The sequence below is a fragment of the Quercus robur genome, chromosome 8 (genome assembly GCF_932294415.1).
Source record: "Quercus robur chromosome 8, dhQueRobu3.1, whole genome shotgun sequence".
NCBI classification, from domain to species: Eukaryota; Viridiplantae; Streptophyta; class Magnoliopsida; order Fagales; family Fagaceae; genus Quercus; species Quercus robur.
In genome coordinates this window covers 35,817,876-35,832,682 of record NC_065541.1, presented here as the reverse complement: position 1 = coordinate 35,832,682, position 14,807 = coordinate 35,817,876, and the positions used below count along the sequence as shown (strand labels likewise).

Genomic DNA, 14,807 nt, shown 5'->3' with positions numbered 1-14,807 from the left:
CCATATCTTTCTTGTATGGAAAGATACCCTAAAATCTCGGAAACCCTAATACCAGATCTTCCCTACAAGGAAAAATCCCCACTTCTGAGGGATCTTGGTTCACTACTCGGCACTAAATAAGCATCGGACCTCCTCTTTTTTCAGGTACGCAGAAAATCTCTATCTCTCTCACTATAGAGTTCTTAGAGATTTCTCATTCATTAACTTGACCTTCGGAGGGTCTTTGGTTGGTACCACACCGGTGCCTTTTGTTTGGTCCTTGTGCTTTTGTTCTGCAGGTGCCCATTAATGTGATTTGGAGCCAGCAGCTCACTGACGATTTTCGTGCATCATTAGTTATTAATCCTAAGAGTAAGGGGGGTTGCTTGGCTGGCTTAAAGATAGAGGGTGGCTACATCATGTTATTGCTTCCCCTTCTTTAATTCTTATATGGTGCTTTTTAAAAATAAAATCAATGCATAATGTTTTAATTTTTTAATTTTTGCCCCATCTCTTAACTTATTATAATTGTTGCTTCAATAAAACACATTTGAACATCTTTTTTTTTTTTTTTTTTTTTTTAACAAACATACACACATGAGGGAGTGAGAATGAGTTATAACTTATAACACAAAAACACACCACAAACTCTACTTAAAATACATTGTAACTTTTAAGAAATGATGAGAAAAATAGAATTAATCACATAATTTTCTCTTCTCATTTATTTTCCTTTTTTTGTACGTATTTTTAATGAATTCAATTGAAAAAGAGTTGTTAAAACTAGTTAATCTACTAATTTAATGGAAAAGGAAACAATAATGATTCATTTATTGCATTTAGTTTTGAAGGGAAGCTACTATAAGAAGTAAGAACCTCATCTTTTCAAAAAAGAAGAAGTAAGAAACCTCATTGACGCAAACTGGAAAAACTTACAAGAGAGAAGATCAAGAATGTTGAAAATTTTGGTCTTAAGCAGTTGGGACTATTTATGAAGAATTGAAAAGGGAGACGTGCTAATTGACAATTTACTAATAATACCAGCAATATGCCAATATCATATTTTCCACAATAAATTTTACAATTATTAAAGTCAATTATAGATACAGTTAAAAATAACCCATATTTTATTCTCGACCAACTCGAATCTCTTTTATCATCCAATAAGTTTGTTTGACAGTGACAACCTATATATTTAGGAAAAAGTTGTGCATGCTCAAGAAAATTTAGCCAAATAAGAACAATTATTTTCATATCTTAATGACTCTATGGGCCACCCTGCACCAACAACTTTTTCCACACTACTATCGATCACTAATGTACAAGACCACATCTCAAGAGCAAATCAGGTCCAATCTCCACCTAAAAAGTAGTTCACAAATCACAACACTTGGTGGTTATTAACTCTCCTTCACACAGAGACACAGACATTTTCATACACAAAAGCTTGTGACAAAACAATGGCAGGTGTGGTTGAGAGCAGAGAATGGCACTTGGCTGCATATGCACCCGAAGGTGTTCCAACGTCTGATCATCTCAAACTCCGTACAGTCACTTTATCACTCGATGTTGATTCAATTCCGGACCACCATCTCATTGTTCAGAACATCTTCATCTCCGTCGATCCATATCAACGTACCCTGATGTCTGGCCTTGCAGATGGCCTTTACTTTCCTCAGACCCAACTTAACGAGGTACTCCAAAAAGTTTAAATAAACACCACCCCATTCCATTTTTACAACTTTTCTAGCCTGTACAATGATATCAACATATGTATATGTTTTAGTTCTTCGTAGATTATATATGGTTTTTTCGGAAAAAAATTCATTTTTCTAAACCGGATCTTACTTCTGTGGAATCAATTTATTCAAAGTTTCATCTCTTTTGGCAGAATGGTTTTGTGAATTCAAGACCAATTCACTTACCCAAAAAAATCATTGGATCTAAATTTATAGAACTAAAATTGGGATCCATCATCCGTGTTAATTTGTTATATGTCTGTTTTTTTTTTTGCTTAAAATATGTTTCTTATATCTCTATGTAATTTTTGGCAAAAGACAATGTGCAATCCAAAACCTCATATAGTGGTGGAGCTATCAGCCGTGTTTGGTGCGGCCATGGCCTCTTACAAACTCATTACAATTTTAATTTTTTGAGCTTTGAGTTTGATTCTAAAAAAATATGAGCTCCCCTCTCAAAAGAATGGGTGTTATATTTTTTTCAAATTCAAATATTAAGAGGTTTTTCAGTTTTTGAGCATTTAAGAAAGTAAAAATTATAATTTAAATGAGAATAAAGTAATAAGTATTTTAGATAATTAAGTCTTTAAAAAATTTCTCCATATTGCATGATTTTTCATTGAGATTTATACATTTTTTTTATGCAAAGATGATGTCTAATTAAAACTCATAATGTTAATATTTCAAAAGAGAAATTAAATGAATAATTTTGGAATGGTATTAGTCTACTATTTCTCATAAAACATGAATTTTTTAATTGATATATCTTTTTCTTAAAAAAAAAAAAAATTGACTTCGCCCCTGTCATAGATGTATGTACTTTTTTTTGATAGAATAGATAATTCAAATGCTAAATGGTAATGTAGGTGGTAAGCGCACCTACAATTGCAAGGGTGATTCGGTCAAAGGACAGTAGTTACAGGGAAGGTGATATTGTCCTCAATCCTTTTGGTCCTATTGCCGAATATTGTGTTTTACCATCCGCGTTGCATTTAAGGAAGGTTGACCCAGCATCTGAGCTTCCATTGCAAGAGTTTCTCAGTTCTCTTGGTACTACTTCTTGTTCATGGAACTTTTTTTTTTCTGTTTCTTGGATAGGTACAAAATTTCAACATATATAAAGTTCGTATCAAAATAACTGTTATTTATCATTAAGCCAAGACACCAATTTGGTTTTGATGTAAATGGGGTTCGAACTCCATTTGATGATAAAAATTTACGAGTTGAACTAATTGAATCCATGTTTTTGAGACTTTTTTCTTTTCTTTTCTCCTGGAGTGTCTTCTTTTTATACATTTATTTATTTTTATAGATTTTATCCTTTAAATATAGTATATTTAAAAAAAATGAAAGATTAGATGACATATAAATGTATTGCAGGGCTACCAGGTTTTGCAGCATGGGTGGGAATAGAGGTACTAGGAGACCCAAAGCCAGGGTCAAATGTGTTTGTTTCGGCTGCGGCTGGAGGTGTTGGAATGTTTGCAGGGCAATTGGCTAAACTCAAAGGTTGCAGGGTTATTGGCAGCACTGGATCAGATGAGAAGGTATGTATTGCAACCATAAAAATATATGATAAAGGTGGTTTAGAAGCATTGTAAATATGAAATAAACTAATTAATAATATTAATAACTCGATAGCTAGAAAGGTTTAATTTTTAAACCTATTTGCACAATTATCCTAAATGGTAGACTGATTGATTGCCGTCACTCTCACATGAATTCGTCATTTTTTTTTTTCACCACTAATAGTCAGTCATGTAGAATTTTTGTTAGTTTGTTGAATTGAGAGAAGGTATTCCATCTAAAGTTTAGGTGGGCTGTTTTCGTAATACTTTCTTTGTTCTTCCCTTTAATGTGTAGTTGCCTAGTTGGAATGTGATTCCAGTTATTCTCAAGTAATTACTTTTTTATATAAAAAAAGGGGAAACGAAATCATGAAAATTTAGGATAAAATATACTCTTGGTGGATGAGGTGGTTTAGAAGTAATGATAATATTGTTTTTTGCTAAAAAGTAGTTGTGATATATTAAATTAAAATAAAATTAGGTGGGCAAGTATTTAACAAAAAAAGTCAGCACGTATAGTTTTTCGAATTGATATAAGTTCTTCCATCTAAATTTCAGGCTGGATGTCCTCATAATACTTTCTTTGCTTTGTTGCAATTGAAATGTGATTCCAATTCGCTGCTAATTATCTTTTTAAGTTTAAAAATAGAAAAGAAAAAAAAGAAGGTGTTTTTCATGTGTCGAATTTATTTTAGTGTTAACCTGTAACTCAAATCAATTATTTTTGGGCTAGAACTTTTCCACCTATTACTAATTAAGCTGTTGGTTGAAGCTAAAGCTGCTAAACGCACGTTACGCAGCCCATTTTTTGGGTGAGTGATCAAATTTTGGTCAAGGGTGTATGCTAGGCTTAAAGGCCGCAGATTTGGGGGAAGGGTCACTTATGAGGAAGCGGTAATTTTAATTCAAAGAGGGAAAGAGCGAAGATAATTTTAAATGCAAAATTATTTTGAAAATTATTATTTTTTATTAATTAACTATTAAATATATATATATATATATTTATATTTTCATATGTCAATTTAAGAGCAATAATGGATAAGAACATTCACATTGGTGGTGTTAAAATTGCTAAAAAAGCTATTTTAGCATCACAAACAACAAAATACATGCTACATTGGTGGTACCATATCTAAAAAAAATTGACAACTTGCTATAGTGAATTGGTACTAGTACTAGTTCACTGTAGCAAGTTGCTACTTGTTTATATATATATATATATATATATATATATTTATTCCATTTCTCACTTATTCAATCTCTCTCTCTCTCTCTCATCCCTCTCTCTCCCCACTTTGATTGGCTTATGGTAGTTGGGTTAGGGTTTCGATTGGGCTGTGGGTTGTTGATCGGGTTGTGGTTTGTTGCGGTAGTGGTGGGTCATTGATTGGGTTGTGGTGGCTGGGTTGGTGGGTCATGCTGTGGGTTGTTATGGATTGTTGATCGGGTTGTGGTGGTTCGGTTGGTGGGTCATGCCGTGGGGGGTTATGGATGTGGTGGGTCACTAATCAGGTTTTGGTGTGGTTGGGTTTCCACGGAGTTGTGGTTTATTGGGCGGTTTTTGGCTGGTTTGGGTCTCTAGGTTGTGATGTGGTTGGTGATAGTGTGGTTGTGGTATGGTTGGTGGTTGTGGAAGTGGTGGTGTGGCTGTGGAATGGTTGGTGGTTTGTTGTGAAATGGGTGTTTGGTTGTGGGTATGGCTCTTTATGGGTGTTCTGTGGTTGTGGGTTTGGGTGTTTGGCCTTGGGTATGTCGGTGTTCTATGGTTGTGAAAAGGTGTTTGTGGGTGTTTCTAGTTTTTGTGTGATTTTTTATTTTATTTATTTAATGGGTATAAATTGTTTATATCATTTTATTGGGTTGTATGCTAAAATAAGAGATGAGATATAGGGTATATTAAAAAGTGAGGTGGTAAAATAAATAAAGAAAATAGCTTTTTGAGGTGCTAAAAAAAAAATTTTAGCACCACTGATGTGAATGCTCTAATAAAGTGAATTCATGGTAATTAAATGATAATTAATATATAAACTAAGCACTAAAAGAGTAAATTAAAGATAACTAGATAAGTATTCAACATTTAAACAAATATATAAAAAGTATAAATAATAATTCTCACAATTTTAGGCTATCTCTCACTCTTGGGGGATTGAATAACGATGGATATTATCAGTTTGAGCAGAAATGAAGTATTAGTGCTTTTTTGATAGGCCAACTTACATAAGGCCAATGTAGAAAGGCTGGCTATTTTCAAACTGTCTTACATGTATTTTAAATGATTTTTTTTTTTTTTTTTGAGAATCAATTTTTTTAAATGAATTTGAGTACTTAACAAAAACAAAAAGATATTTTTATAACTCTCTTTTTCCTTTGTGACCAAGGAGAAGGTATTTGGTATCAAATGATACAATATTTATCAAAATCTAATAAGTATGAGACATGTTTGCAAAAAATAATTACCTTACTAACAAATGAAAGACATATTAGTAGATAGTTATTTTTACACATGTTTCTTATTTATTAGATTTTGATATGAATGACATGATATGAGAAGAGTCTTGTATCTTAGTTAGTTTATGCATCTCTCCAAAAAATTATAAAAAAAGAACCAAAAAAAACAAAAGAAAAGAAAAAAAAAGCGGAGGTTGCGTGTACGCCTTTTGGACCCGTTTGCATGTCAGTCAGAACCTTAAAAATCAATTTAATTCCATGGGTGGGGTCTGCTGGGAACAACATTATAAACCCCATATTATTTGGTGTACCGCTCTGTCAATTATAGTATAGAGATGGTGGGTGGGACTTTTGGGACCCATTATAAACCCATATTATTTGGTGTACCACTTTGTTAATTGTAGAGATGGTGGGTGGGGACTTTTGGGACCCATTATACTTAAAATTCATTTGGTAGTTTCAATTAGTGGACCTCAAGATGAGCCTTTTGAAAAGTATTGACTATAAAAACTCCCTTGGAGTTTCCACTATGTTGGCCCATGAATCTATCTCCCCTGTGTTGGTTTATATATAATAGGTTGATAGGATCTCTAGCCCAGCCTTGAGCATGGTCACTTATACAGCCTTTTTTCGTTTTGGTTTATGGGCCGAAAAAGGGAACCCATCCCCTGTCTTTTATCATTATTCTTTTTTTGGCTTGAATGCCAAGGTAAAACTTCTTCTCAAAAATTTCTCCAATTTGGCTTTCCAACATTGAGCTTAAGTTACATAAATAATTTGAAACATACAAATGCATCTGTATATAGCTTTCGTTCTTGTTTTAAAGGAAATTGCTGCAGTTCAGCTAGTTAATTTGATTTTAAGTTTGTCTAATATAATTTCCTCAAAAAAAAAAAAAAGTGTCTAATATGAAGGATAGAGGCCATAAATAACATGGTGGATTAGTACCACTCATAGCAACACTTAAGTTGAAAGTAAGTACAATTATTATATCACAGAGAACTTATTCCAGTCTGCATATGATTTATACAAAGTGAAGTGCTGTCAATTTTATTATTGTTAGATACTTTGACTACTGTAACCAAATTAGGAAACAAGAGGGACTCTTATTTTTGGCAGTTTGAATTAACTGTTTTTCAAGTAGTTTAGTAGTTTATATTGGTTAAACTAGGTTCTGTATCCAAGTAGCAATTGTGGATTGGAGGATAGATACATTGCTGTCAGCGTGTGTGTGAAAACAAAGGTTATTAAAATCAAAGAATAGAAAGGTGTTTCTACCAGCATTTAAGGATGTTTCCCATATTATTGATTCTTATGGAGAAAGATATAGTAAAAAAATAAGTATAGATCGCCGAACTTTAGGAAGAAAAAAATAATTGAAGTTTGGATTAAACGATCTCGACAAGGTAAGGAAATCTAGTAAATCTGCTTGCGTAATCCAATAATAGTGTCGAACACGACAAATTATCAGAACAACAAAAAATTTGTTAACAATGTGACAAAGTTCAATCATTTTTAATGTTTTTAATTACTTTTTATGCGTGACAAATTACAATCATTTTTATTGTTTTTAATTTCGAAAAGTACTTATGTTTGAGTTCTCTATTGGAACTATTATGTTTAGTGTATTTGCAAATGTTCCTGATGTTGAGTATTTTATATTTTCAGCCTACATTATGAAGAATTGATGCATTATGCATCACCTTCCAACATATACATCAATTTTGTTATGCATGCTAAATTTAACAATACCATTATGTTTATGTGCATTGTTACTAAGGAAGAGCTACCAATAAAAAAAAAGACAGTGGAAGACTGGGGATTAAAAGTGATATAAAATTTGGAATCTAACAATGATTGACTGACGTGTGGTTTTAGAGGTTGGAAATGGTGGCATGTTTAGATACCAGATTGTTGAAAGTTGGGGATATAAGAGATCAAGGGATAAAGTATGATGCATATATCATATTTTTACTATTTTGTATCAGACATTCTCACCAATTTCTCATTCTGATTTTATGTTATTTGTGATTCTTAGGTAAAGCTCATAAAGGAGGAATTTGGATATGATGATGCATTCAACTACAAAACAGAAACAGACTTAGATGCTGCATTAAGCAAGTAATTATTATTTAAGGTTTCATCTTTATGTAATTGATAATTTGTTTATAAGTTGAAATATCTCTTTATAATGTTTAACTTGCATTTGGATGTCTTATTATATGTTATGATTATCACAAGCATATAATCTAGTGGAGGAGGCATACTTATTTGATCTTGAATGTTATAGGTACTTCCCTAATGGTATTGATATTTATTTTGACAATGTTGGTGGTGAGATGCTTGAGGCTGTCCTCAACCATGTTAACAGGCATGCACGAATCCCAGTTTGTGGCATGATATCCCAATATAAGAAGGTGACTCATATGACACCATTTCTGTCATCATATTCCTTTACATTTTCATTTCAGCAAACACACAAACACACAGCTACATAACAAGTAACCAAAATATATTAAAGTTACCAACTTGTTTGTTTGATGCAGATCTGGACAGAGAGACAAGGGGTAAGAAATCTGCTTAATATGGTAGGTAAGGAGGTGAGGATGGAAGGGTTTTTGGTGGGTTCACATTTGAATCGTTTTGGGGATTTTGCAAAGGAAATGGAGAGCTACATAAAAGAAGGCAAGATTAGTTCCAAGCTCAAAATCTACCATGGAATTGAGAGCTACTTGGAGAGCTTAGGCTCCCTCTTCACAAGCTCTAATTTTGGAAAAGTTATAATTGAAGTTAAGAAATAATTTGAAATTACCAACTCCATGCTCTCCTGGTTTGAATAAGCAAATGCTGGGACTGCACTAGCAGTCATTGGATTTCTGAGCCATGTTAAGTGATTTGTATAAGTAAAACTCTGTATATTCTTATTGGAGTAATGCAGCCTTTTTTTGCTTTAATTTCATTAAATATGGAATTGCTTCTATTAAATAAATTTGCATATAAAAAAAGCATTTAGAATATTCTTTTTTAGAATAGGCCATCTTGTATTGTACAATGGTTAATTGAATATCTTCAATTGAATGCAATGCACGTTTAATAGAAGATTATATTGAATTGTATTTTTTTCTCAAAAAAATAAAATATTGAATTGCATTCAATTTTTAGGAGTGATATTTTGACAAGGTGATAATAAATTTCCTGCATACTAAACAGACTAAAAAATAGGGATGATCTACTTAGATGGATATTTTAGCGGGAAAAAAAAAATCTATGGAAGGAAATGATTACTAACATAGAGAATGTGCAACTATATTGATTTAAGGAAGCAGAGTCTCTACTCTCTAGCGAGTAGGAAAAGCAATGAGGAAGTCTTTTTTGACGTGAGAAAACAAGACCAAAAACCATGATTTGAGAATATGAAGAGAGGTACACAAGGTGTTGGGGGTGGGGGGTGAGGAATCAATGGCTTGAAATGGGGTAGTGTGAGGAGTACCATGGTCAGTGCATGAAGTGCATGGACAAGTATGAATCCACCCTTGTATTCATGCCATCTCTGTGCTCCCTTTAAAAATCCCATGAGGAGACACTAAAGCAAAGTGCAATGCACACATACGTTTGGGCACCTGCCTACTTTTAAGATCTAATGAAAATCTAGGAACATAAGCTCACCATCTTATGGTATTGGGATGCATAATTATGTTATTTACTATTCATTTCACTTCTTAGACATAAATTCAGGCTTAACCCTTACGTTACTATAGTCTATATGCATTTCACAAGCTCACTCTATTATACTCTCAATTTAAAGAGTCTCTAATTTTAATTTTTATATAATTTTTATAATTTGATAATTAGAAGAGGAAGGATTTGAGTATTGGACTTTTCGGTTGGAAATACTAGGAAATTTCAGTAGAGCTATAATGTTCTTGGTAATTTTTATATCTAATAGGGTATATGATGTCATATTATTTAAATTTGAATTGATATGGTACTAGATACGCATTTAAATTTGTAATATTTAACTTAAAACATAATATAGATCCATTTTAAATAGAGAAAATTTTTCGTATAAGTTAAGAGTCTTAAACTTATGTTTAAATTACAGAAGATGTGGGAGGGAGTCTCCCTAAAACTTAAAAGGGTATTTTAAAAAAAATTTCAATTAACAGTGCTCGCCAATCACCTAAGATGTTATTGTTTCAAAATGCCTAAACCATTGACCTCTTCTAATTGCCTTAATCGTTTTTTGAGAAACTTAATTGCCTTGATCCAAATGGTCAGAAGAAGAACAACCGACTAGTCCATTTGCTATGTTTCATTTCTTTATCTTTGTTAATACAAGAAATAAAAACATTTGAGCATGTTTATAGATATTAACCCCATGCCTCGTCTCAAAAAGAGTAATTTAGTCTTATTTTGTGCATAACCCCCATCAAATGAGGAATGAATTCAATTTTGAAAGGGCGACCCAAAGGAAAATAAATTGAAATCTTCAAGTGAATACGAATAAAGCAGCTTTTTATTTAGTAAAATTTTGAGCCTTTGAAGCAAAGCGTGTGACATATAAACCTCAAGATTGTCGAATAGATTTATTTACTTTAGATTAGAGTTGCTGAACCTGAAGGGAATTGCAAAATGAGGATGGAATGAGAGAAACATGTTGTCTGAGTGACCCATAATCCAAGCAGCTCCTACCTTTGTCTCACATTTATGAATGGGAAACATTTAGAGGAAAGTGGGCGATGATTAGGGAAAGATGGTATGCGTGAAGCTATTTTTTCTTAAAATAGAGACGTTTCTTGAGTCATAAACAAGAATTAAAGCCAACCCAAGTTGAAGAAATGGCACATCAAAGCATGGGTAAACTTATCAGGTTAGCAAAGTTTTTTTTTTTCCCAAAAAAAAGTTAGCAAGTTTTGCTGCTATATTTAGCGAGATTCCTGAATTAATATGGTGAATTTATGGCAAATTGGGTATGTCATGTCTCGTCCCTCACTTTAGGATATTATGATATCACTTGAAAGAAAATGAGCAATCGTGTAGTACAAATATAGCCAATATATATTTTTAGATAAATAAGATAGAATTTTAACTTATGGTGTTCTAAGTCTTTACCAACATTAGGAAGGCATCTAAGGCCACATTTAGAACTTCAGATTCTGAAAAGTACTTCATTTCACAAAGGGGAAAAATAGTAAAAGAAAAAGAAGCTTTAGGTAATACCAAAAACTTGAGGCTAATGTAAAAACTACTTCATTGACTATATATACAACAAAAACATAAGATAAGCCTTCTTTTGGTTATATGCACACGGCACTCTCATAAACATTGAACTACAACAGAAGAAAAGGTTCATAAGGCCTACTTTAAAGCTAAACTTATATTACAACAACATTAAACTCTAGTTTCTTAACCGCATGGACAATAGTCTCTTGTCCTTAATCCATATGGACACTACCAGACTACCCTATTACTATTGTAGGAAACACAAACGCTTGTAAGAAGCGCTTTAGCATATGCCAGGCAAGTTCTTCCAGTAGCAAGGGCTTAGGCCCCATTCGAGCTCTGGTTCGGTACTGTTGGTGACCGGGGCTGGTGAAGCACTTTGTTGAGTGTCAAGCCTCACATTGTCACTTTCCACACCGGATGATTGCCCATTAGATAGGTGAGGACCTCCACGGTACCACTCAGGAGTTGGCATTGCTGATGGGAAGTTTGTGAGCAGGCTAGCCAAGTCATCATCCATGGAATTCATCTCCTCCAGTGGATCTTCAGCTGGTTTCATACCTGTGTTAAACAACATAATACCATTGAAGATAGCAAACAATAAAAGTTGTAACGCATTAATGACATAAGCCCATATTGTTAAAATAAAACATGAGTGGTTTTCACATTTTTACTTGGTTAATGTTACAATGTATATGACATTAATAAAAGAGTATGTCCTTAATATAGTTGAAATTTGAAACAATTCTATTAACTCAGTGAAAATTAAAAGGAATGTGATACCGCCAAGCTGAATCATAATTGATCAAAACTATTATAAGCAAAGAAAATCCAATATGAAAAATTCTTAAAAATTTATCAAACATATTAATCAAGAAGGAATTCTAACTTACCAATTGATGATTGAGATTGAGATTGAGAAGAGCTCAAATCATCCCAGTGGTTCTCAGCACTAGTCTCACCACTAGTTTTGAAAACAGAATCCACATTCATTGGATCTTCCTCCTCGGTTGTTGCTTCCACCATCACGCCTTTCCCTTTATCATAGGCGACTGCAGACGAAACTTCTTTTCCCTTGGACTTCTCACATAGAGTTTGAGACTCCACCAACAAAGCATCCAACAATCCATCATTGTCAGGAGACTGAGACAATGGATTCTCGATTTCATAGTCATTAGCACTGCTTGAAGCTCCCAGTGGGTTCTCATCACCACTGCTATTGGATGAAGTATGAGTTGTGGAGTTTAGTGGCGTTTGGTTTGAAGGGAGTTCTGTTTCTAGTCCTTGAACTAAACCAAACGGTTCATATGGAGCTGGGCCCATAACCACAGGGCTACGATTGTATTGGCTACTGCCAAAACTATCAGAGTTGTACTCAACAAACGGAGCTGAAAGAGGTTGGGGTGCAATGTTTTGATTAAAAATAGGGGATGGTGATGACCCAAAAGGAGAAACAGGGGATAGAGGCAGAGAATAGGCAGGGTTGTTGTTGTTTTCACTGAAGAACTTGAATTGGTTGCTGGGGTTGGAGTAAAAGCCAGGAGTGACTTGGTTCTGAATTGGGTTTGTGGGTGAGGAGAAATTCATGGTGTTGAAGACGGAAAGAGAGGGATTATAGTTGAGCTTCCGAGGCTGAGAGGAGGAGAGGAAAGCTGAGAATGGAACAGAGGAAGAGTGAGGCTGCTTTTGGTGGTGTTGTTGTTGTAGGAGGTGAAACACTGCAGCTTCTTGCTGAACTTCTTGAGGATAAAGAGGTAACCCGGCTCTCTGTCGTCTTTTCATCCGAGTATTCCAGTAGTTCTTTATCTCATTGTCAGTCCGCCCAGGTAACTGAAAGGAGAAAGAAGAGGAATCAGAGTTGGAACAGAGAAGGTCATGGAAACAAAAAGTCAAAAAATCATGTGGTTCGTTTCACAAAAACCATAAAATAGGAGGGTCCAAACAAAAATTGTGTGAGTGAGGGACTCAGAAAAAAAAGTTGAGGTCAGCATCCTAGATGCAAATAATGCAATGTATTTGTTTATTAAGAAAATAGGAACCAGAAAGGAGATCATGGAATAAAAAATGGGAAAAAAACAGAAATGAGAAATTCTAATGGAATCCAAAAACTAAGTGAGGACCTTGTTTTAGGGGCAAATCGAAAGAGGTTTAATTTAACAATTAAAGATGATGTAAGCTAAGATGGTCAAAGAAGGAGAGTAAGACCACCAAAATGCATGTAGACCATCTTAGACATACACATAGCAAGTGAGTGAGCTAGAGAGAGAGGGGAAACACAGGTGGGATCATAAATCTTCTTTTTTGGGCAGGGGTGGAGATGGGTCACAATCAACACCAAAGACTAAATCAGATTTGAAAAACGAGACTAGTTATAATATATATATTGTTTTGCTTAAAAAGGTCCAACCTTTATGTTTGGATGAAGAGAAGTCTAAGAGAGGAGACCATAGGAGAATAGAAGCTGATTGGAATATACTAAATTTTAATATATTCAGACCAATTTCAACTTTATTTTCTCTCCTTTAACTCTATCTCCTTCTGTTCCAAACATATCATATCTCTCCTTTTGCTCTATATCTTTCTGTTCCAAACATATAATAAAACGATGGTCTTACATCGACTATCAAAGAAAAAGAAAATAATCAAGATAAACCAACACACAAAAGTTCCATAATCAAAACCAGAGAAATAAACAGAATAAAGGTCCAAAAATTGAAAACAATGAACATAAAATATACATGACCAGCCTAGATCAAGAAGAATAGTTACGGATGCATGAATGCATGCGGCATATTATACCATGTAAATATGAACGAAATGCATACAAACCTGAGCGGCCATACGAGCCCATTTGTTGCCAAGCTTAGCATGAAGTTCAATGATAATCCTCTCCTCCTCACCAGAAAACGAGCCCTTCTTTAGATTAGGCCTCAAATGGTTAGCCCACCTGAGCCTGCAGCTCTTGCCACACCTCATCAACCCGCAATTCTTCTGCACCGCGTTCCAGTTCCCTTCACCAAACTTCTTCACGTACTCCATCAAGATCGTGTCCTCAGCAGCAGTCCATGGACCCTTCTTGAGCCCCGCCCGGCTCGACTCGGCTCCACCTTTTGCTGCTGCCATGGCTTCCTGGTTCTGTGCTCCTTCAACGCTTTTGCTGATCATCCTGGGCTTTGATAGGAAATTAAGCAAGCTAGCTACCGCACAAAACCTTGCACAAACTTTGTTGCTCTCCTTTCTGAGTTGGGAGTTGTGGTTGGTATGAGAGAAAGTGAGAAAAGGTTCGGTGCTTATGTAATGCTACAAGTTTTGGTGAGTATTATTATAATGAGATGGGATTTTGTACGTACTATAAGAAGGAGAGGAAAGGGGTAGGTTTGGAAAAAGAGTTCTCTCCTCTCTCTAAAAGTTGAGAGAGAAATGTAAGAAAGAGAGGAGAGAGAGAGAGAGAGAAAGAAATAAGTTCCTGTCCTCTCTATAATTTCTTCGTTTTTGTTCTTTGGATTTATACAGAGACACTGAATTTAAAAAAAAATAATAATAAAGAAAGTGAAATTATGTAGAGAGAGACAGGAAGAAAGAGAGAGGTGGGTTTCTTAGACAAAGAGAGAGATGGGTTTCAGAGAGAGAGAGGGAGAGAGTGGGACTAATGTTTGGGGTTTGGATTGTGGGTTAGAAGTGAAGAGACCCCTCTGGGGGGCTTAGAGTGGGGTTTATTTAGAGGTTTGAGCTTTCATTTCGGTCCGGGTTGCATGCTAAGTGGTACGTCCATGTACGCGTTTTCTAACTTCACCTTGATGTGTAAACACCACACTTCAATGTCCCTTTATCTCTAGAACACCACTTTGGT

At 34.6% G+C, this 14,807-nt stretch overlaps 2 protein-coding genes across 2 annotated transcripts; one reads left to right on the top strand and one right to left on the bottom strand.

Moving 5' to 3' along the window:
* The first annotated feature begins 1,290 nt into the window (after nucleotides 1–1,290).
* Nucleotides 1,291–8,688, top strand: LOC126695346 (2-alkenal reductase (NADP(+)-dependent)-like). The gene is made up of 6 exons (XM_050392052.1): nucleotides 1,291–1,673; nucleotides 2,585–2,768; nucleotides 3,099–3,265; nucleotides 7,773–7,855; nucleotides 8,025–8,151; nucleotides 8,281–8,688. Exons 1-6 carry the CDS (start codon nucleotides 1,440–1,442, stop codon nucleotides 8,533–8,535), a joined length of 1,050 nt encoding a protein of 349 aa, XP_050248009.1. The 5' UTR covers nucleotides 1,291–1,439; the 3' UTR covers nucleotides 8,536–8,688.
* Nucleotides 8,689–10,968: 2,280 nt separating this feature from the next.
* On the bottom strand, nucleotides 10,969–14,566 carry LOC126695344 (transcription factor MYB101). The gene is made up of 3 exons (XM_050392051.1): nucleotides 13,787–14,566; nucleotides 11,851–12,787; nucleotides 10,969–11,518 (listed from the first exon to the last, which is right to left on the bottom strand). Exons 1-3 carry the CDS (start codon nucleotides 14,120–14,122, stop codon nucleotides 11,241–11,243), a joined length of 1,551 nt encoding a protein of 516 aa, XP_050248008.1. The 5' UTR covers nucleotides 14,123–14,566; the 3' UTR covers nucleotides 10,969–11,240.
* Between the last annotated feature and the right edge of the window lie 241 nt (nucleotides 14,567–14,807).

Excerpts from the sequence above, each read along its gene's own strand:
- LOC126695346 (XM_050392052.1), top strand. The coding sequence starts at position 1,440 with ATGGCAGGTGTGGTTGAGAGCAGAGAATGGCACTTGGCTGCATATGCA. Across the intron at positions 3,266-7,772 it reads GCACTGGATCAGATGAGAAG|GTAAAGCTCATAAAGGAGGA; the intron begins GTATGTATTGCA and ends TGTGATTCTTAG. Across the intron at positions 7,856-8,024 it reads TTAGATGCTGCATTAAGCAA|GTACTTCCCTAATGGTATTG; the intron begins GTAATTATTATT and ends TGAATGTTATAG.
- LOC126695344 (XM_050392051.1), bottom strand. The coding sequence starts at position 14,122 with ATGATCAGCAAAAGCGTTGAAGGAGCACAGAACCAGGAAGCCATGGCA. Across the intron at positions 12,788-13,786 it reads GGGCTCGTATGGCCGCTCAG|TTACCTGGGCGGACTGACAA; the intron begins GTTTGTATGCAT and ends TTCTCCTTTCAG. Across the intron at positions 11,519-11,850 it reads TCAATCTCAATCATCAATTG|GTATGAAACCAGCTGAAGAT; the intron begins GTAAGTTAGAAT and ends TGTTTAACACAG.